Source organism: Stylophora pistillata, chromosome 12 (assembly GCF_964205215.1).
Source record: "Stylophora pistillata chromosome 12, jaStyPist1.2, whole genome shotgun sequence".
In the NCBI taxonomy this organism is placed as follows: domain Eukaryota; kingdom Metazoa; phylum Cnidaria; class Anthozoa; order Scleractinia; family Pocilloporidae; genus Stylophora; species Stylophora pistillata.
Genome location: NC_142530.1, coordinates 27904338 through 27927121, shown reverse-complemented (window position 1 = coordinate 27927121; position 22784 = coordinate 27904338). Strand labels below are relative to the sequence as shown.

At 38.2% G+C, this 22784-nt stretch overlaps 2 protein-coding genes and 1 long non-coding RNA gene across 4 annotated transcripts; 2 read left to right on the top strand and 1 right to left on the bottom strand.

Moving 5' to 3' along the window:
- The first annotated feature begins 706 nt into the window (after positions 1–706).
- LOC148719473 (uncharacterized) lies at positions 707–6394 on the top strand. Its single transcript, XR_015994258.1, has 2 exons — positions 707–1050; positions 6015–6394. It is a non-coding gene; the product is annotated as an uncharacterized LOC148719473 (long non-coding RNA).
- Positions 2712–11374, bottom strand: LOC111338293 (uncharacterized). Of its 2 annotated transcripts, none has more exons than XM_088741798.1 (4): positions 10973–11374; positions 6895–6999; positions 6028–6129; positions 2712–3319 (listed from the first exon to the last, which is right to left on the bottom strand). In XM_088741798.1, the coding sequence occupies exons 1-4, from the start codon at positions 11303–11305 to the stop codon at positions 3086–3088; spliced, it is 774 nt and encodes a 257-aa protein (XP_088597924.1). In that variant the 5' UTR covers positions 11306–11374; the 3' UTR covers positions 2712–3085. The 2 variants fall into 2 exon arrangements, with proteins under 2 accessions (XP_088597924.1, XP_088597923.1); XM_088741797.1 differs by having other exon boundaries at positions 6028–6246; positions 10973–11373.
- Positions 11375–16514: 5140 nt separating this feature from the next.
- On the top strand, positions 16515–22435 carry LOC148719472 (ADP-ribosylation factor 1). Its single transcript, XM_088741793.1, has 4 exons — positions 16515–16911; positions 17027–17137; positions 17269–17393; positions 21334–22435. The coding sequence occupies exons 1-4, from the start codon at positions 16767–16769 to the stop codon at positions 21493–21495; spliced, it is 543 nt and encodes a 180-aa protein (XP_088597919.1). The 5' UTR covers positions 16515–16766; the 3' UTR covers positions 21496–22435.
- The last annotated feature ends 349 nt before the right edge of the window (positions 22436–22784 follow it).

Genomic DNA, 22784 nt, shown 5'->3' with positions numbered 1-22784 from the left:
CTGAAAAAATGTTAGGTCCGTACGGGATTTGAACCTATGACCTCTGCGATACCGGTGCAGTGCTCTACAAACTGAGCTAACAAGCCAACTGGGAGCAGGTCATTATGTTGGTTCGTATTAAACCCGCCAATAAATTTGAATAAATGAAAATCATATATGTGTACTGCGGTTTGATAAAATATACGAAAGCGTTTCTCGCTGTAATTAATTAACCCTATTTATCTAGTAGCGACTAAGTACTGTAGACATGACTCATTGACTTGCCCTGTTCTGCCAACAGAAGAGCGAACATAATAGGCATGCAATGTCTACTTTCACTGCTTATAACAAGTGTAAAATTATTAAGTCGTAAGTGAAAAAAGCTGTTCCTTCAATTTAAAACGGCAATCACTTTGAGAATAAAGTAACCCTTTCGTTGCCTGTCATTATATTTGTAGTGAAGTCGCTGACACCAAAACGGGCTGACGTTCTCTATCTTGGCCTTGCATCGAGCTGGTGCACTTAAAACAGAAGGTTGGGTACAAGTGCGGAATTCTCATTTGTCTCACGCTCTGCACCCACACGCGACATTTAGTTTTTAAGTTTAATACAGAAGTCACTATTCTCATTAAATCATGAGGTGTTAAGGTACGAAATATTTACCTCACAAGGTAACTAGGAAGAAAGTACATTTTCATTCGTTTTTGTATATCTTCATCCTTTCGGGTTTGAACTTTTCGTGGGGAACACGTGCTGCAGCTTACACGACGTATTTCAATTTTAACCGCTGTACTATAAACTTGTGTGTTCGACCCTCGACGAACGCCTTCGATATAGCGTCACCCATACTTAAGTCGATAGCTCACTCTATCGAGAGATCTGGGTACTAAAAGTATAAACTGCGAGCCACAGGCAACGCAAGCTAACTACAAGAAAACCGGACGTGACTCCACAGGTAGCCCAAGCTCGCTTTGAGAACCACACATGGGATTAAAAAAAAAAAACCGCTTAAATCAAGTGAAATCGGTAAAATAACGACACCAGGAGCAAACAACACACGTATGGAATAAGGTAAGCCATTTTTATTTAATATTTTCACTTTTAACTATCTCTATGGATATCTTGTAGAAAATCCCATACAAATCCTTCTAAATCGATATGCAAATTGTGTTCCTTGTGTGGTTCTCAAAGAGAGCTTGGGCCATCTGTGTTCCTAGTAGTGAGCTTGGGCGGCCTGTGTGCGAGATGCGAGCATATTATGTTCGATATTATTTTTCCAAATTTTGCTCAGGTATGCTATTTTTTGAGAATTCTGCTACTTCTTCGTTCTATGCTTTTCAGAAAAGACACAAAAACAAGTCTAGTCATTGCTGCAGATCTGATGACCAGCCTAGGTAATGATAATTGTATTAATAAATGACTTTCCTGTTAATCTTATGGGTTGTTTAAAAATATCAGTAATGCTTAGAACAAAATCTTACAATTTTGTTTTGAAGATAGGGAGACCATTTCTCTGCCATATTTTCCAATACGTGTCACTAAAGTTTTAAAAAAATTCCATTTTGAGATCACCCATAATCACAGGTAACCCAGGCTCACTATTTGTGTGATGTACATGTGGTTAAATAGAGAGAACATATGGGGCGAAGTTTAGGTCTAGAAATTTGCTTGAAAATGGAAATAAAATTCAATGAAACTTACCATGTGGCAATTTGTTGTCGTCCTTAATATGTACACGAAGTTTCGGGAAAATACTCTTCTTCACTGACCTTTATTGACCTAAACTTTGCCCCATATGTTCTCTCTTTTTAATCATGTGTCCGTGACACAAACAGTGAGCCTGAGTTACTCGTGCCATAATAAGATGAGCTAGCCCCTTCAGTGGCGAGATCAGTCCATTTTTTCTCCCCTGTTCACTAGGAGTATTTAACTGTCTATTCATACTGCCAGTTTTCCCCAAATATTTCTGATATGCATAATTATTAAAAGCTGGATCATTAGATAATACAATTCAAGACCTTTTATTGGCTTAGCCATTATGGTATATGAGCCAATATACCATAATCTAATATCTGTACATCATAACATCCGGTTTCTTCTTACAAAATAAAGTCAAGAAGATTTGCCTTATATCTTGGGGACATTTTTGTTAATAAAAAAAATTATTCCACTCGCACTTGTTGGATATGAGATGATTATAGCCGACTCGGCGCTACGCGCCTCGTTGGCTATCCATCATCTCATATCCAACGCGGGCTCGTGGAATAATTGTTAATTATAGGAAAGACATGCAAATCTTGTAACACCAAGCAATGTAAAGACAAGAGAATATCATTAAGTTCAAATGGCTGGAAGACTGGGATGAGGACCACTAGTCTCTGCGGAGTTCTATTGTTATCGCTATTGTTTTCATTGAACAAAGACTGAATGCATAATTAATGTATGGGGTTATATGCATGTACTCTTGCCGAAAATTATCACGAGTTTGATAAGAATTAATCTAAATAATTGAGGAAAAGAACATATGACCATTATGTCAATCAAAGTAATTCTTAGTGTGTGAAACATGATTCATCATCGTCATCAATTAGTGATTCATTTGATAAAAGAGATAACTATTCAAGATGTTGACATGATTCTTCACTGAGATCAAGGACAACTATGCTGCAAGGAGACAGAGAAGATATATAAAAGGCCAAATGAGATAATGCAGACAAAGACATGACACTGAGTAAACTTTTGAGTTAACTAATAAGCTTTATTAGAATAAGCTAGGTAGCCAATTTAGCAGTACCTACAACATTACAAAAAAACTGCATTAAAAAACCCTCTAACCCTTAATTGCACCCTAATTAATCAGTATACATATTCTCCATACTGTTCTCTATACATTTCCTGAGCTGCTGATAAGGAGAATTTGTCTAACAATCAAGAGCTTCTTTAGTTGGTGATCATTTCCTTTATTCTTGTGACCCTAATGTGTGATTCAGGGCTGATATTGTAAGGAGAAATTAGATGCTACGGGCGTCATAGAGTTAAATGACAAGGATGTCTGTCATCACCACCATTTAATCTGGACCCCTCAGAAAACCATGACAGTTTCTGTTTAATTACCAATTTGTTTTTCTGATCTCCAAACAACTGGGAAAGATTCGCTTTTATAGAAGTGATCACCAAGTTTTAATCCTCCATTGTAATTGGGTGATGGTTCCCATGGTCTATCGGCAAATGTTGCATCTTCTCCAAGCCAGCGCATGGCAACCACTTTTCTTCCATATGGGTCTGTGCTCTGCTTTGCACCATGAAGAATTTTCATGTGAAATACTAAGCAATCACCAGGCTGTGTAATGGTAAGAATGCAAAATAAAAGTCAAGACTTTGATGGACTTAAGTATTTTTAAAAATAGCAATTTCACTCTGAAAGATAGCAAAGCTAAAAACTGTATTTTTTGGGACTGAGATAAAAAGTTTTGTATCAAACCTGGACTTGTAATTTTTGAGGTTGAACTAATAGTTAAGCACAATGCCATCAAGACTAAGTTAACGGAATTAATCAGTTTCAAGGTTATTGTGAATTATTGGGCCAGTATTTTTGTAATAGTATTGCCCTTGGGTATACTATATCTAATACACATGCAAACATTATGCACATGGTGCATGCATGTGCAAGATTATCAGTGTCAAAGACAAGGTTAGAGATTGCTGGACTGTTGTCAAAGACAAGGTTAGAGAGTGCTGGACTGTTGTGCAGGAGGTCAAGGGTTCGAGCCCATGCCGGACCAACACTCAAGGTCTTAAAATAATTGAGAAGAATGTGCTACCTTTCTATAACATCAAGAAATGGTTAGATATTCTAGTCTTCTAGGATAAGGATGAATAAATAGAGGTCCTGTCTCCTGCAGGGTTAGGTGTAGGAGACGTTAATTTCCCACGCACAAGATTACTGTGCGATAGATGCCCTCCCCTGGGGTGGGATGGGTGGGTTAGTACATTAATTGTAAAGTGCTGTTGATCTGTCATAATTGTAAATAGTGCTCTATAAGAAATAAATTATTATCATTATTATTATTATTATTATTATTATTATTAACAACAAACATATGAAACATATGTGTGAACTGCGGTTATGAGACGTATATGAGCACGATCCTTCGCAGTAAAGCACTATTTGAGCAATAGTGAAAATCAGACCTGAAAAAAATTTCAGGCCTGTACGGGATTCGAACCACTGACCTCTGCGATACTAGTGCAGCACTCTACCAATTGAGCTAACAAGCCAACAGGGAGCAGGCCATCAAATTAATTCGATATAAACCCGTAGATGATAAATCAAACAACAACAAACATATGAAACATATGTGTGAACTGCGGTTATGAGACGTATATGAGCACGATCCTTCGCAGTAAAGCACTATTTGAGCAATAGTGAAAATCAGACCTGAAAAAAATTTCAGGCCTGTACGGGATTCGAACACTGACCTCTGTGATACTAGTGCAGCGCTCTACCAATTGAGCTAACAAGCCAACTGGGAGCAGGCCATCAAATTAATTCGATATAAACCCGTAGATGATAAATCAAACAACAACAAACATATGAAACATATGTGTGAACTGCGGTTATGAGACGTATATGAGCACGATCCTTCGCAGTAAAGCACTATTTGAGCAATAGTGAAAATCAGACCTGAAAAAAAAAAAAAAAAAAAAAAAAAATTTCAGGCCTGTACGGGATTCGAACCACTGACCTCTGCGATACTAGTGCAGCGCTCTACCAATTGAGCTAACAAGCCCGTACAGGCCTGAAATTTTTTTCAGGTCTGATTTTCACTATTGCTCAAATAGTGCTTTACTGCGAAGGATCGTGCTCATATACGTCTCATAACCGCAGTTCACACATGTTTCATATATTTGTTGTTGTTTGATTTATCATCTACGGGTTTATATCGAATTAATTTGATGGCCTGCTCCCAGTTGGCTTGTTAGCTCAATTGGTAGAGCGCTGCACTAGTATCGCAGAGGTCAGTGGTTCGAATCCCGTACAGGCCTGAAATTTTTTTCAGGTCTGATTTTCACTATTGCTCAAATAGTGCTTTACTGCGAAGGATCGTGCTCATATACATTATTATTATTATTCACTATCACATTAGAATTGTGATGTACCTGTGCAGTGTACATGCTTAAATGAACTAACACTCATCCAGGGGTAGAAAAATTCCTTAACACTTAAGTGCTTCAAAACCTTTGACAAGCTCCTGTAGGATGGGTCAGACTTAACCCTGTAACTGACCCAGAGGTGATTAACATGTAACTTCTTCCTATATTGTCCATACATTATCCAGCAAACGGGTAATGAGAATACTCAAACTTATCATGCAGGTAGAAGTTGTTACCTTGACCTAACATCAAATTCTTGTGACTTATTTACAAGGAAATTAAAAAATAAGGGGCAGCTATAAGGGAGAATTAGCAATTAGATCATGGGAGTTAAAGGGCTAAGCCACCTCTTCAGCTCATGAAAAGCTAAGTTAAGCATCTGGGCCAGGTTGTTCAAAGCTGGATTAAGATAACCCAGGGTTAGCGTGAAATTTGATTGCAGATCTGAAAGCTTTGAAAGAAAACTCAGTTTAAATCTCTATGTCTGTAATTTGATGAGTGGATGTTCTAAAAGAATAGAGGGCATTTTCCAAAAAAGGCTTTTTTGAACATAGAAGTAAAGAAACCTGTATTAAATTTTAACCCTGGGTTAGCATTAATCGGCCTTCGAACAACTGGGCCCTGAATCCTTGCGCATTCAGATTATGGTAAGTCATCTTTCACTCACCTGTCGTGTGTTATGTTTGCCACATAAACATTTATTGCAACAATTTATTCAGGAAAGTTTTTCAGAGCACATTGTTTAAAAGATCTATGAAATTTCAGGTCAAATTGATTTCTACTGTCCTTTTAGTTCCAGATTTATTAGGGTAGCATATATAAAATAAATTACAAATCAAACCGACTTAAAATTATTTTTTCTTTTAATTTATCCATTTCAGCACACTGGGTTACCTGAAGGTCCCAGGAAAGCAAGTCATATGCCTCTGGATGACCATCAATATCAGGGATGTCTTCAAAAACCTTGTCATTATACGTTTTTGTGTATTTGTAACTCTGTAGGGATGCAAAATTTGTAGGTTTAAACCATTTACCCCACTTATGAGATCCACCAAAGTAAGTCAAATTTGACGCTTTGGATACAGGAGTGACAGGAATCCAAAATGAACAGTTCTGTCAAGAAAAAGAAAATAAAGTTTTCTTTGTGGAATGTGTGAGGACCTTTCAAGATCTTTGATTTTATGAAAATATTAACTGAGCTAGAGCAAGAGCAAAGAAAAAAAAAGAACAGAATAAAGTGGTGATATTTGATTCTATACAAGATCATGACAACTCATTCTGAGGTTACAAGCAGAATGGAAATGAACATTTATTGATAATTCTGTTTATCTGAAAATTTTTACTAAACATTCCTGCATAGACCTTAAAATTAATTTTTGCAAGGAAACTCTGAAAGGATTTTTCCATTACATCACAACTGTGTAAGCAAGAAGATCTGTGTGATCATCTGTTTTTACCTATTCTACAATCATCACCAAAATTCAACATACAATCCACAGATAGGCCAAAGCACCAGATTTTTTTTTAGTTTACCCTCTTCCCATAAAAAGAGAGAATTAAGACATTAATGATCTTGTAGAAGACTTGAACACTCCACTTGATGCTTATTTGTCATTGTTTTAAAATTCTCCTCCTTCCCACATTTCACTATGCAAGCTTTTCCCCCCAATTCCTTTTGCTTCCTAAAGTAAACAGTCTCTCAACCTAGCATTGTAATAATCTGTTCATTAACTTCAAAGCTATCAGTTCCTTTGATTTTACCTTCCATCCATCCACTGGGAAATAAGACTGGTCTTGATGCCAAGGAGTGGTGCAAGTTGTTCCAGGATCTTTGGTAAAAACGTGCTCATGATAAAATACAGCAAACTGTAAGATCAGTGTATTATCAAGTGAGAACAGATCACACATTTCATGATTAACGAAAGAAGAAGAGAGACAGGGTTGTCTGTGTCAGAGGTAATTAATTTCCATTTAAAATACAGATTCCATGTTGCTGTGCATCTAATCTGTTCAGTAACAGAACACAGCTAATATGTCAAAACAAGGTAAGAATAACCCAGCCCCATTGCAATTTCACCCCCTAACAGTTCGCCCCCATTAAGAAAGTCAACTCATAAAATAATATAAGTGTACTTCAACTTTTACTAGTTTGCTACCATTAACCTATCATTCCCTCAATCTTGTAAGTAATTCTCCTAACGATAGGATTTTTCTTGTAAAATTTCATAAGTTCTACCCAACCTTCACCAGTTTTCCCTGAAATCTTCAACTCCATGCAGAAGCACCCTCAACCTCCCCTGCCAAAATTCTGTTAACCTACAAAGCTCACCTATCACCTAAAATTTCCGAGTAACACAGCAGTTAATCCAAAACTTCAGCATCCAACCCCCTTCTCCCGGCAACCTACGGGTATTTGACTGTTCTCTGTGCCTGAGGGGTGGGGACCTTGAACCTTGCCTGGGTCGGGTGGGGTATTTATGTGACTTTTCACTTTAATCCACATGTTTAAATGGGGGAGTTTAAAGGTAAGGAGTCAATTGCCTTGGAAATACGACTTTGTTTTACAATAGTATTGGACTGTACAGAAATCTTGCTTGCAAGCAGGATAGAGGGGCAAATTAAATTCAAAAGGGATGCAAGCCATCCAAAAGTACTATGAGCTTGCAGGATCAATTTTACTATAGGTAGTGTCTGCCGACATGGTGACCAACATGACGACCGACATATCAGTCAATATGTCGGTGGACAGTTGGTCGATAGTTGGTCGACAGGTCAGTTGATAGTCGGTCGATAGTCGGAAGATAGTTGGTGGATATGCCGGTCGATATGTCGACTGACTGTCGACCAACAGATGGAGTGTCGTGTCTTGGTGGAATATTGGTCAAGTGTCGGTGGAATATCGGTCAAGTGTCAGTGGTCTATCGGCTGAGTGTCGGTAGTCTATCAGTCAAGTGTCTGAACTTTATCGGTGAATATAGTTTGAATGTCGCTCATGTGGTTGTGTATTGTTGAAGAGTCGGTATTGAAAAATTTGATTTGAAGAAAAATTTGATTTGAAGGCATAAAATTTCAGGTGTGTGATTAAGATAAGAAACGACTTATGAATGGCGTGGTGAATTTAAAAAATTTGGGGGTGACTTATTTACTACAACATGAGCCACTCACAAATTGAAGTCCGTTAAGCAAGTAACAATAACGGGAAAGTGAAAACCCTCATAATTGCAAATCCTTGAGTCACCGTCCCACTTTAAGAAAAAGTCAGCACCTATGATAAAACTTTCCAAAGACCAAAGGCCGAGTTTTCCTCTACTGCTTTTTCAGTGCAAAAATTAGGGGACAAAGAACTTCTCGAAAAAAGTTGGGCATTTTAGGAAGCTTGGCTTTTGATATACAATGTAAATTGAATCCCTTTTAGCCTGCATAGCTTGCGGTATTGTAGGCGTGTGCAAAATACATTTTTGCCAGCGAAGCCCCCAGAAGCGAGCGGCGAAGCCACGAGAAATACCGCCTACCAGAGAACTTGGGTATTTTGAATGCCACCCACTTTTATTGCCTCATTGGCAAAGATTTACAGGCCACACTGATTCTCTTCCTGTGTGAAAACATGTAAAAAACCTTTTAGAGTTTTGTTGAATCAGTTCTTTGCTCTCACGAGCATGTCTAAGGGATTTTCTTCTTTTAAAGGATATGAGTGGTGACTACTGAAAATTTCCCCAGAAAAATGGCACTGAAGGTAGTAATTTTGTATTAAATGCCATTTTCTGTGTAAAGCTTCTTTCAAGTTTGACACTGGTATAGCGTCACAAAAAATAAATGATCTTTTTTATTTTCAACGAAACTCCTTTTACAATGGATATATGAAGTTCATATAGTTTGAACTGCGTTATTAGATACGTATGATTCACGATCCTCGCAGTAGATAGCGCTATTTATGCAATAGCAAAAATCAGACCTGAAAAAAATCAGGCCTGTACGGGACTCGAACCACTGACCTCCCAGTTGGCTTGTTAGCTCAATTGGTAGAGCACTGCACTGGTATCGCAGAGGTCAGTGGTTCGAGTCCTGTACAGGCCTGTTTTAATAGCACTATGTACTGCGAGGATCGTGCATCATACGAAACTCCTTTTTTGTGAATTTGATTTCTGATCATAGTAGTTTTGCTACCATACTGATTCGATACCCTCTGTACCACAAATGTTCTTTAAATTTTGAAGTGTTATCCTCGAAAGGGTCCTTTGAGGAGTTTGTTGTAAAGATTCGTAGAGCTTACCCTCTAACAAATGGTAAGTGACAAGAAGTGAAATGGGTATATTGGAAGGTATCTGTTTGTTTAAAATGTGTTTTTACCTCAAGGATTGATCATCGAATATTGTTCCTTAGTATGCTATTGTGCCTAATAGCAAAACTTCAGTGCCACACATTTCATTTCAAATAATGCATGTGTAATTTTCAAAGTGTCCCTTGGGAAATACATGAGGGATCTTCTAACATTTGATTGACGAGTGTACTTCTCTTGACCAATCCGTTTCTACCGCCCACTGGTGTGCAGAGTATTCAAAAACCTATGGTTTTCGTGCAGGTGGTATTTCAAAGTCCCTCTCCCTATTCTCCTCGCGGCAGCTCTGCCGCCAAAACTTTATTTCGCGTGCGGTTACAATACTGCCAGGTACACAGGCTAAATCCCTTTGAATGAATGTGCTGAGAAAACTCCAAGCGGGAACAGCAGAACAGCATGACATGGTTTCATTTCCCTTGTTCCGGGGGTTTTGTTTTGGACATTTTGTTTCGGTCATTTCATTTCAGCAGTTTCAGTCGTTTCGTTGTTTCTAGTTTAATAGTCCATGCCCCAAAGAACAGCAGAAGTTTTATCCTGTTAAGATTTCCTTAAAACATGTGCATAAGTTCGACAAGAGGTAAAATACCATTGAAGCATCACTTAAGTGTCAGTGAAGTATCGGTGAAGCATCAGCCAAGTGTCGACCGAGTGTCGGCTAAGTGTTGGCCAAGCGTCGGTCAAATATCGACCGACTGTCTACCGATATGTTGACCAACTATCAGCCGACGTATAACAGTCGACATATCGACCGACATGTCGACCAACTATTTTCCGACTATTGGCCGACTATCGACCGACTATCAACCGACTATCGACCGACTGTCGACCGACTATCGACCGACTGTCAACCGACTATCGACCGACTGTCGACCGACTATCGACCGACTGTCGACCGACTATCGACCGACTGTCGACCGACTATCGACCGACTGTTGACCGACTATCGACCGACTGTCGACCAACTATCGACCGACTGTCGACCGACTATCAACCGACTCTCGACCGACAATCGACTGACATGTCGGTCGATATGTCGGTTGCCATGTCGGTCACCATGTCGGCCAACACTACTTATAGGGGAATCCTTGTTTACAATATTTGCCTCATTAGCATAAGCAATTCAGTTTCTGATGGAGCTAAAAATAAATCAGTTCTGGATATCGAAAGGTCAAAGTACGATTAACTCGGCCAATGAATACGAGCCTGATGAATTGAATACTTTTTGTGCAACACGGGTTTAAAAACTCAAAATTTTACATAGCATGTATGAGCTCATTAGCGCTTTTGCCACCCAGAAATTTTGCAGTTTTTGATGGACTATTTCTCCTTGAATATTACACCCAAAGAGCTAAAAATTTCACCATGTACTGAGGTTTTCTAGCTCTTCAGCTGCCTGGAGTCAATTTGTATCTAACATGCTTCCTTCTTTACGCAAAGCCGTATGCAAATGAGCAAAAATGTAAACAATGACGTCAGCATGTAACATTGATCCGTATCGCTCACCTCAGCATCCATTAACTTTCCCGCTATTTCCGAGGCTGGTGATTCAAATACAAACTCCTTAAACTCTGGAATCTTTTTCCAGTTCAATAAATCACTAAAGTAGTGTGTCTCTGAGTTTTCACTTTTAAGCCACTCGCTTAGTTTCCCAGGATTCGCCAAGTTTCTCTCGACACCTTTCGTCAACTTTTCGATCCATTCTCCGAAAACACCTCGAATGCAGATAACGCCCTGATCTTGAAATGTTCTCACTTGTTCTGCGGTGACAATATTCCTGGAAAATTGACTGCAATATCTTCTTGTAAAGGAGAGGAGATGAAAACGATTGCACAACATGCTCAGGTTGGCATTGAGACCAAGGCAGGAAGTTGTGCTCAGAAGGGTCGATAGATCACTCCATCAAGAGGTCTGGGTACTAAAACTATGAACCTCTCCTTAGATTCTATTTTTTTTTTCCAAATTTTGCTCAAAGTTTTGCTATTTTTTGAGAATTCTGCCACATTTTCAGAAAATATGCTTTTCCTTAACAACACAAAAGCAATTTGTTGATTTTATGAGCAATGATAATTGAACTGAGTGGAGGAGTGTAATTAATTTAATCTGAAATTATAAGCGTGATTTCAAAAGGAATGCGCAGATTTCAAAGACCCAGTGTGTAATTTGAAAGGAGTGCGCAGCTCAGTGTGCGGTACAAATTTGATTTGAAATTACAAGTATGGTTTTTAGACGAAAATTGCATGAAACGAATTTCAATTATCGCATAGCCTGCTTGCAGTCGGTTGTTTATGTTTTCAAGCGTGAGATACAGGGCAGCGAATATTTGGTCGCCATATTGTACGGTGTATTTTTCTAGTTTTTCTCCTCCCTCCGCCAAACGCCAAAATGTGAACAGAAGCTATCATTTTGGCAGAAGCCGGGGTACCCAAGAATTTCCTTAAGCCCGCACATGATTTTCTTAATTCACGGAACATTCTAGTCTTAGGGAGACCTTTGATTGATAGCCAGGAATATGGCTAAATGGACATTTCCTCTCATTTCTATTACTTCCTTTCTCCCCTTTTTTAATCAAAAGGAAAAAAAATAGAGGGAACAGTACATGACGTGATGGTTTTTCTTATGTTTCCTTTCTTTTCAGTCTTTTTTGTTCTTACTTCCTTTTTCACTTTTTTTTTTTTTATTTTTCACTCACCCATCCACAATAATAATGATAATAATAATGATAACAATAATGATAACAATAATCATTATGAGACAGGCCCATAAGTGCTGTCCGCTATGTTAAAAATAACAATATTTCTAATGAGGTAGGCCCATAAGTGCTGTCCCCAGTGTTTATTTGACTGAAAGCAGACAGATCTAGAGCGAGGAGGGGCCTTTTCATTCGCGATGTTAGAAACCGTGTACATGCCCACCCATTTATTTCTCCATCATGATCAGTCTTTTATTCAGTTTGACAAATATGTTTCGGACTTTGGAAGGAGGGAGACCCAATTAAGCTAAATGTAGTGTACGATCCCGTCCAGAATGCTTCTGAAAAGTTGATTACTTAAAGAAGGAAACAAAAGAAATAAAAGAGAGCTGGAGGCGAATGCAAAGAAGCGCAATAACGAGCTGGGCTCTCAGTGGCTCTTTAGTAACCAAAATACATCTGCAGTCTTCGCCCCTGTCTCTACAGCATCCCATTTCCGGCTGAACTGCAACTGAACGCTAAAAATGAGATGACGAATCGATGACGAATCGAAAATTTAATTTGAAAAGGAAGAGTAAATCAAGCTTTGGGGACGCCATTTTGGTGTCTGGGGCTACATGCTACCCTAAAAAAAATGTATTTTATTTGCGTGGACAGTAAGAAAAAAATTAATGGTGCAGCTAATCTCGTTCCCAGATAAAGTCCTCGTTCCTCGAGCCTCGCCCTCTGTGAAAGAATCAACAACAACAACAGCGTTTATTTAAACACGCTAAAAAATTCAGCAAAAGCTGATGTGGTCGTGTACGAACAATAAGACTAAATTCCTAACTAATTACAAGAAGACTATTGCAAGATTTCTACATATTTACAACAATAAAAATTCTACATGGTACATCATTATAAAATACGTGGCTTAAAAATACATTTGAGTACAGTGACTTTTTAAAAGTGTCGACGTCTTGAATTGATCTCATTTGATTTTCCGGAGAGTTCCACCGAGTAATTGACTTGTATGAGCATGATCGATTTCTTGACCATATCTGTCTTAGGTCTAGGTAACTTAAATGTCATTTTCCAAAGGCCGTAACTACTTACATACTTTTCAAAACAAGGCAAAGAAAACAGGGTCTTATCAACACTGGAATAAATTTTTGGCTGCCAGGAAACGTGTGCATAGAAATCTTAAGTCTGGTAGGGAAGAGTATATCAGTAACCACCTTGGTGAGGCAATTAAAGAAAACCCAAAACGTTTTTGGTCCTACGTAAAGCGACTTAACCATGATAATCCGGGGGTTGCAGATTTTGAAGTGGACGGAAAAGTCGTAAGTGATAGTGGTCTTAAATCAGAAATTTTAAACAGTGTGTTTACTAAAGAAAACCTGGAGAGCATTCCAGAAATGAGATCTGATCCCACACCTGGCTTGGGCCCTTTGATTATCTCAGAACAGGGAGTCTTAAAACTTGTGTGCTCACTAAACCGTAACAAAGCCTGTGGCCCTGACCAAGTTCCACCCTGGTTTCTCTAAACTTTTGCTGCAGACATTACTCCAATTTTGACTGACATCTTTCAAGACTCGATAGACCGTGGTACTGTCCCCGCAGGTGGAGAGAGGCAAATGTGTGCGCAGTTTTTAAAAAGGGTAAGAAATCTGACCCAGCCAATTATAGGCGGATATCCCTTACTTTTGTTGCGTCGAAGATCCTCGAGCATATCGTCCACAGCTTTATTATGAAACATCTAAACGATCATAACATCTTAACTGACTGTCAACATGGTTTTAGAGCAAAGACATTTACAGAGATGCAGCTAATTCTCACCTTACACGACATGGCAAAGGCTATTCAGAGCTCATCGATTCACGCGGTCGTCCTGGACTTCGCTAAGGCTTTTGACAAGGTTCCTCATAGGCGTCTCCTATGGAAACTGTACTACTATGGGTTCCAGGGCCCGCTTCTAACCTGGCTAGACTCATTTCTTACACAACTTTTCCAGTCAGTTGTCTGCGAGGGCCAAACATCAAGTCAAAGCCCAGTGACTTCTGGCGTACCCCAAGGTACAGTCCTTGGCCCGTTACTCTTTTTATTATATATAAACGACTTACCAGACAACGTGAAATCAATAGTTACTGAGGCTCTTTGCGGACAATGCTTTACTCTATGGCATTATCGCCAGCGATGCAGACTGTGACCTTCTTCAATCTGACCTACACAGACTAGAATCCTGGCAACACTATTGGTAAATGGAGTTTAATCCTTCCAAATGTAAAAGTGTTACCATCTCATATAAGATCAACCCAGCCCAGAGAAAATACGTCTTCTGTGGTGTCGAATTGGAACAGGTGGATAGCTTCCCATATCTTGGGGTCACTATTAGTAACAAGCTTAAGTGGTCAGATCACGTTTCCATAATAACAGCTAAAGCAAACAAGTCGCTTTAACTGTTGCGTCTGTGTGTGTGTGTGTGTGTGTGTGTGTGTGTGTGTGTGTGTGTGTGTGTGTGTGTGTGTGTGTGTGCGTGCGTGTATGTGTATGTGTGAGAGCCTGTACAATGTCTGTTTAGGTAGCCCGCCTAGAATAGCTTTGCTAACTGCGGGCTGCAAAGGCCTTTATTTCTTTAATTTTAAAAAATAAAGTCAATGTTGTTGTTGTTGTTGTTGTTGTAGTCGCTGGGTTCAATCCAACGCAACCTTTGAAATTGCCCAAAGAATGTAAAGGAAATTGCATATACATCCCCCGTGCGGTCGAAGCTGAAATACGCGAGTGCGGCTTGGGATCCGTTTTAAAAGAAAGATGTCAGTGCCCTGGAAAGAGTTCAACGTAAAGCAGCACGGTTTTGTTCGCAGAATTATCCTAGATATGCTAGTGTTACTGACATGATCGAAGATTTAGGATGGACCACGTTGGAAACGAGAAGAAGGCAGTCTCGGTTAATACTTATGTATAAGCTAACTCGCGGTCTCATTGACATAGATAATCGAGAATATTTAGTACCCCACTCCGAGTGTCGCACGAGGGGAAACCATCAATTTAAATTTGGCGTGCCATATGTAAGTAAAGACGTTTTCAAATTTTCCTTTTTTCCAAGAACTATAACAGACTGGAACCGCCTCCCTGAGACCATTGTTTCGTTAACTTCCTTAGAAATTTTTAAACATAGGTTATCAGCCTTTTTAAATGATATTTGTACCGCTTATATATAGTTTTCGTAATTTAACTTTTATTTTCAACATCAACATAATTGTTTTTTTTGTTTTTTTATTAATTTCCTTATTGCCTTTATCTAGTTATTTGCTTTATTTTTACGGTTGGTGTGATATCTTGATGATTTTACTGACGTAATAACATGTAAATGTAAAAAAAAAACAACAACAACAAAAAAGCAAAAAAACTACAGTTCATAGGACATGGTTAAAGATGATAATAAGCCTGATGCGCTAAGATTAATAATCGTTTCTCATACATAATCTCTAAGGCATTCCATTTTACTGTGGCAAGAACCTCCTTGCCTGGCGTACACCAATCCAAGTTAAATATTATTTTCGCCGCTCTAACATGCATAGATTCTAAGGTTGAGAAAAACACTCGACCACAAGAGCCCCAAACTAACATACCATATGTCAAAGACGGTGAAACTGAACCTTAAAATAGAAATCAGTTCTCGCCTGTTTAGGCAGGAAATACAAGGATTTAAGTAAATTCAACTTCTGCGTAAATGACTTCGCTAATTCCGATACATGACGTTCCCATTTAAGAGCATTGTCTATCTGAACACCTAGGCATCTTGAAGAAACAACCTCCTCGATAACATAATCACCCATCTTAACAGCTCAGTTGTTTTGGCCCAGTCAATTGTCCGCGTCCAGCAAGCAGCATATATTTCGTCTTGGTAGGATGTGGAGTGAGACAGTTCTCGCAACACCAAGGGGGGATTATTACCATAAAATCCAAAAAGGAGAGGCTTTCGCCTGATTAAAAGCTGGGTATCATTTCAATAATTTCAGGTTCTCGATCAACGTTTCAAACTAATGCTGATCTCAACACTTCTTTCCCTTTGGAAGGACGTAAAGACAGCAGACTGACAATAACTCTCAAAAAAGAAACAACTACTTTGAGTTTAAATTTTCAAGACATGTAGTTTGTAACGTACCTTAATTTAAATTCAAATGTACAACAGTTAAATGCTCATTTGCAATTGAAGATGACATGAGAATGTCGAAACAAGTCTTGTAAATTTAAACTCAAAGTTGTTGTTTCTTTCCCTTCCTGCTAAAAAATTTCATCCATTAGCTCCGAGGCTGTAAGGAATATATTGAGACCCCCATCCTAGACAATGACGTGGCAGATGTGACGCGCCCAATGATAACGAGTTTCCTTCTCCAACAAAGTTAACGACGTGGTCGAATTTTAGCCGGCAAATTACTCGCTAGTTAACCCTCGAATATATAAATACTCCAAGCGCTTTGCGTCGGTAACCTTTAAGGCCAAACTGATTCTCGTCAAGAGCCCTCTGGAAAGAGAAATTCGCTTTTCTTAGCGTTTTTTATTTCGCTCTTCCGTAATATTTTCTGTCGTTTTCAGTCACCTTCGAGGAGCAATCAACTTTGAAACATGGGTGCGTTCGCTAGTTTGTTCAAGGGTCTCTTTGGCAAGAAGGAAATGAGAATTCTCATGGTTGGTCTAGATGCTGCTGGGAAAACGACCATTCTGTACAAGCTGAAGTTAGGAGAAATCGTCACAACGATTCCTACAATTGGTATGATATGTGCACAACGACTATGGTGGACGCCATGACAGTTCGTTCTATCTCGTGTTTCCATTCTTTGTTGAACTTCAGGGTTTTAACAAAATATTAATTTTTTTCCTCGCAGGTTTCAACGTGGAGACAGTAGAATACAAGAACATAAGTTTTACGGTTTGGGATGTCGGTGGCCAAGACAAAATCAGACCTCTTTGGCGACACTACTTCCAAAATACGCAAGGTATCTCACAGATTGCCGTTCTTTTAATTACTCGTAGTGGTTTGCAATATCGCCGGGAATCGTCGTCATGCTTTGATCCACACTTTGTTTTACTAGTCATCGGTCTAATTTTTTTTTTTGTTTGTGATCAGGTCTTATCTTCGTAGTTGATAGCAACGATCGCGAGCGAGTTGGTGAAGCGAGAGAAGAGTTGAATCGGATGTTAAATGAAGACGAACTTAGAGATGCCATTCTTCTTGTTTTCGCCAACAAACAGGTAGGAAGGAACTGAAATCTCATGATACTAAAGTTTCAGTGCAGTCTCTTAGTAGTTGACAGAACTTTATTTGGGTCATTCCCCGCCTTTGTTGCAATTAAAGGCATTCGTGAGAACTTGGTTGATCGGATATGGTACTCGGTCACTTTATTTCCTCCGTTGTTCAGAACGTTTCCTACCAGCTTTCGTTTTCGTCTGGAATGCAAGCGAAATGTTTGTGATTTTGTCAATAGTCCTGTGGACTGAATTGAAATACTGTACAGTTCTTTTGTTTGTGTTTTGATTTTGTCTCTCTAATTTTGATCATGTCAAAAGTATGCATTGAATTTCACAATTCGATTATGAACACACGTTCAGGTTTAGGCTTTGCTTCGCGTTATGGGACAGTCAAATATTCAAGGACTAGTTACTTTCAAGGAAAGTCGAGTAAGGTAATTTTCAGAACTAGAATAAAATTTTGGTTCCCAATCTGTGAATAGATTACTCTGAATTTTATCACCTTAACAGCATAGTACTCTTGGTGGAGAAACGAGATGATGCCTGGAAATAATGTAATTTGTAATAAACCTAATTGGCATAGATTGCTATTTTGCTGGCACGTATCAGATGGCTGGAGATGGGTGTGAATTTACAGCATTGTAATTTGTGGTTGTTAAGATGTAGCTTTCTATGGCCAGCCTTCGCTGTGTTAAATTGCAAAGTTTTGTTTTCATTGAAATTTATTTTTTCAAAAAGATTGTCATGATGACTCCAGGTTTTACTTTTATAGGTTCTCATTTCCTTTTCTAATTAACTGTTATCTATTTGTGCGTGCCACGTTTTACATGGGATATCTTAAAACTGTTAGGATGGCACCACTGCATTGATCAGGGACACATGTTCTCTGTTCCTCTCTCTGTTGGTTTTTAAGGGTTTTAAATGCATCAGAACCATGTCCAGCCCTAATGCATTGCACTTATCTTTACAGCTAGACACCAGCTAAGTCAGATATTCATTGAAAGTATTTGTTAATATAACAGTTGAGACAGACAGAAAGGAGCACACGGGAAGCGATGAAAACTTGCATATTTTTAAGCATATCAACACATCTCCTTGTAAGAACAAATACTCCCTTTCTTGCTTTAGTATTCTGGATTCTGCTAACGACTCAATTGATTTAAAAGTCGAAGAAGCTTTTTATATAAATAAGATCAAACCTGAACTTAACAATTACAGTATTATAACACTTTTCTAGCGTTATAACACTTTTCTAGCTTTTTAGTTCACACCTTTGATGTTTGGTGTCACATTAAAATTAGTACCTGCTTTTGTATGACATCATACTGTAAACCGCCTCCCAGTAAGCTCAATTGGTTAGAGCACTGGACTGTTGTGCGAGAGGTCGGGGTCAAGGATTTGAGCCCTGGCTGGACCACACTAGAGGTCTTAAAATAACTGAGGAGAATGTGCTACCTTTCTACAATATGAAGAAATGGATAGACATTCTAGTCTAAGGACGAATAAACCATAGGTCCCGTCTCCTGCATCTATTAGTTAGTTAATTTGGCTAGGCAGGGGACATTAAAGAACCCACTCAGGAGATTACTGTGATGTGACCTGGCCTGTTTACTGGGAATTGGGGGAAAGGGGGCATCCTCAAATAAGTTTGCCTTGATTGTTTGTTAACTGCTGCTGCAGTCCGGCCAAAGTCCCCCGAAAAGTATTGTGATGCGCATTTGATCATATCTACATGTTAATTTGCGCAATATAAATATTAAATTATTATAATATTGTTAAATATTTTATTCATCTACTTGTCTGTTATATAATTGCTCACGTTCTGTTACTCGTTGATTGAAGATCGCATAAGCATGCCGAAACATGTCTCTCAAAAAAGTTGTCTATTTCTTACAATATTTATCATACTTGCTACTACTACTACGACCTTATGGAAACAGAATAACTTTGAAAAAACTGTCAACAACCACAGCTATTTCTCTGTAGCAAACCCATAGTGCTGCTCTGCTAGGCTAATGCACTGAAATACCATCACCTCAGGTGCCTGATCAATTAGTGGAGGCAAAGTCAGCAGAATTCTTCCGTAGGAGAGGAGATGTTTTGGCCTAGTGATTAAATGGCTTAACTCTTGGGAATGAGATGAAAGTGTTGTCAAAATGTTGAAGTTCAGCAGTTTGATCAATTGCCTGACTTTTTTATGCACCAAAAATTAGTCTGTCATCTAAAAGGAGATTAAAACTTTTGTAAAAGCATATTCTGTAGAAAGAATATGACTATTTATCAGTTAAATAATGTTGTTTTCTGAGTTGAAAAATTACTTTAAAAACAGTTTTTTTACTTTATTGATTAGGGCTAATTTTGATTAATCTGTCAAGCCCTATTCCCTTTTTTTGTTTCCTTTTGTTTTCTGGGCATATTCAGGGCATAAAAGTAACTTTTTTTTCCGGTTGCCACTTGGCTCCTAAATATTTAAAAGTGGTGGCCATTATGATACACACACACAAAAAAAAATTTTTTACTCTGTCACTGTACTAGTCATACAAACAAAAAAAATGAGCCCGCTAAATTCGCACAAGCTACAAAGAGGACACTAGAATGGATCCTATACAATGTTATAGGTTACCTAAATCCAAGATGGCGTCTAGTGACAGTAGATTTACGTTCGACATTGTGCATGTGCTGCGTTTTGGAAACGAGCTTAACGAGGAACTTTGCTGCAGATTAATCTTTACAAATCTTTGACAATCACTAAATCTCTAGGTAAAGTGTGATTAAAAATTCTAGTCGCCAAAGTGAAAAATTTAGTCACATTGGCACCTGAACTAGGTGCAATTTTACACCCTGGTATTTGACTAGAAAGAGGGAAACTGAATGCAAATACAATCTTTGTTGGATTGTTCTCCAGAATTTTTTTTGTAATTATTATTATTGTTGTTGTTGGTATTATTACTATTATTATTATTATTATTATTAACAGAATTTTACATTGCACTTCAATTTTAAGCATGACCATGTGACTATGACAGCTATCCCACCAATCACTCAATCAATTTTATTAAAAAATGCTTGAACTCAAAATGTTAGCATAATGTTTTAATTAACTTTGGCTTTGTAAAGGTCAACTCATGCTATAATTTTTGGCCAGCTGAGAGATTCATCACGGTTGAACACATTTTAAACAATTGTCAGTCACCTCCGTAGAGCTTGCACTAACTTTTCAACTTACTAGCAAAGTGGCTAGTGACAACTTGCATATCACAACAATTTCAGTTTACTAGCTAAACTGGCTAATGAAAACCACAGGCCAAAACTGAATTTCTACTAAATAATTTGGATATATCAACAAAGTTGAAATGGTAAACTGGCCACCATAACAATTACAAAAGCTGACATTTCGAGCATTAGCCCTTCGTCGGAGCGAAGGGCTAACGCTTGAAACGTCAGCTTTTGTAATCGTTACGGTGGCCAATTTACCATTTCAACTTTGTTGATATATCCAAATTATTTCGTTACTCCCACCGACGCAGCCCCAGACAGTTTCTTTCAAAACTATCAGCCTTTATTCATTTGAATTTCTACTAATCTGTGGCTAGTTGGCTACTGTTGGTGTCCAAGCCCTGCTCTGTTCCATGATAGCTGCTGTACATTAGGACAGCAGAATGCTACTGCTGGAATGCGCAGAAGTTTTACAGTTTTATTTTTTGTTTACCATCTTCTCATTTTCATGACCGATTGGAAACAAAAATGGAAAAATTGTAATCATAAGTTAAGTGCTGTTGAAGTAAAGATAAATGTGTATTTTAGAACTTACAGCATTTCAAAATTTGATGAAATTGAAAAGTTCAGAGAAGTGAATGGGGAAGTTTGCAACAGAGAAAGTTGTATTAGATTTAGAAAAAAAAATGCACTTTTCAATTAAAAACAAGCTTTTGTTGTTTTGCAGGATTTGCCTAATGCCATGAATGCTGCTGAAATAACTGACAAGATTGGCTTGCACAACTTGAGAAATCGCATGTGGTACATTCAGGCAACATGTGCAACAAGTGGAGATGGTTTATATGAAGGACTAGACTGGCTTTCCACACAACTGAAAAAGGCATCTTAATGAATATTCGTGAACTTGAAGTCGTGCACATAATAATCTTTGGGCAAAGACAGTTTAATAGGGAAATGAAGATCCATCCAGTGGCTCTGAAATCATGCCTTATTGCACATTCATTAGTTAATTATTTCACTGCTTTATTTTCATAGAGATAAATTAAACCGTCTGTTCGTTGTTTTGCTGGTAGTAAAATAAATGATTTAGAGGTAAATCAGCAATACAAGGCAATTTCAATGTCCAAGAAACTTCCCCTTTGCCATTTGTTATTCATTGTTGTACCATAGTATGGCAAATATTCAAGTAAGTGCACTAATAAGATCACAAAATAGTTTTCAATGAAATCATCTACTAATCTTGAATACAAGTTCTGAGGACAAGCCTGCTGCCTGTTTGTGCAGAGTTATTTTTTCCATGTGAAGCAAATGATAAAAGTACTCTATCTAATTATCGCTTATTTTGCATGTAGTTGTCAAAAGAAGCATTTGCAAAGTTCCCTTGGTTTGCCTCTTGACTGCAAAGTATACGAGTGTTTTTGTTCAAGCATTTTCAAACATCTGCAGAATCCAGTAATAATCATTCTCAGTAGTGACATCTTCAACATACAGTGAGCTTTTGTGAGATTGCTGTACATACATGTACTTGATTGCTTTGCTGTTGGCTAGTCATGATTAGGTGATCTCAAGGTCTTTGTAGAGCCTTAAAAAGTTTGCAAAACTTAGTGAAGAGTGCAGTGGAGAAGCTCGGAGTTGGTATGTTAGAGCAGTACTATGAGTTTGCTTAAGTTAAATGGTTGTGGTTGTTGACAGTTTCTTCAAGGGTAATTTTTCTTTTTCTTTGTCTGTCTTAACTGTTATATGAAATACTTTCAATGAACATCTGACTTAGCTGGTGTCTTGCTGTAAAGACAAGTGCAAGCAAATTCTAATAAAACTCATTTTGAAGATTTGTTTTCAATAGTCATGTGATAATGTTACTGCGTGCAATACGAATCAATATGCAAATTCTTGATCTGCAAACATGGGTCATGTGAGTAAGTAATTTTTATTTTTTATTTTAACCACATATTGCATATGAACGATAGTTCGTTTAAATGCAAATGTGGAAACCCACTCATCCCACCCCAAGTGCGTGGGAAATTAACGTCTCCTACCCCAAAACCTGCAGGAGACGGGAACTCCATTCGAACCTATCCGAGAAGACTAGACTATCTAACCATTTCTTTGATGTTATAGAAAGGTAGCATATTCTTCTCAATTATTTATTGGTCAATTATAATTATTGGTCTGGACAGA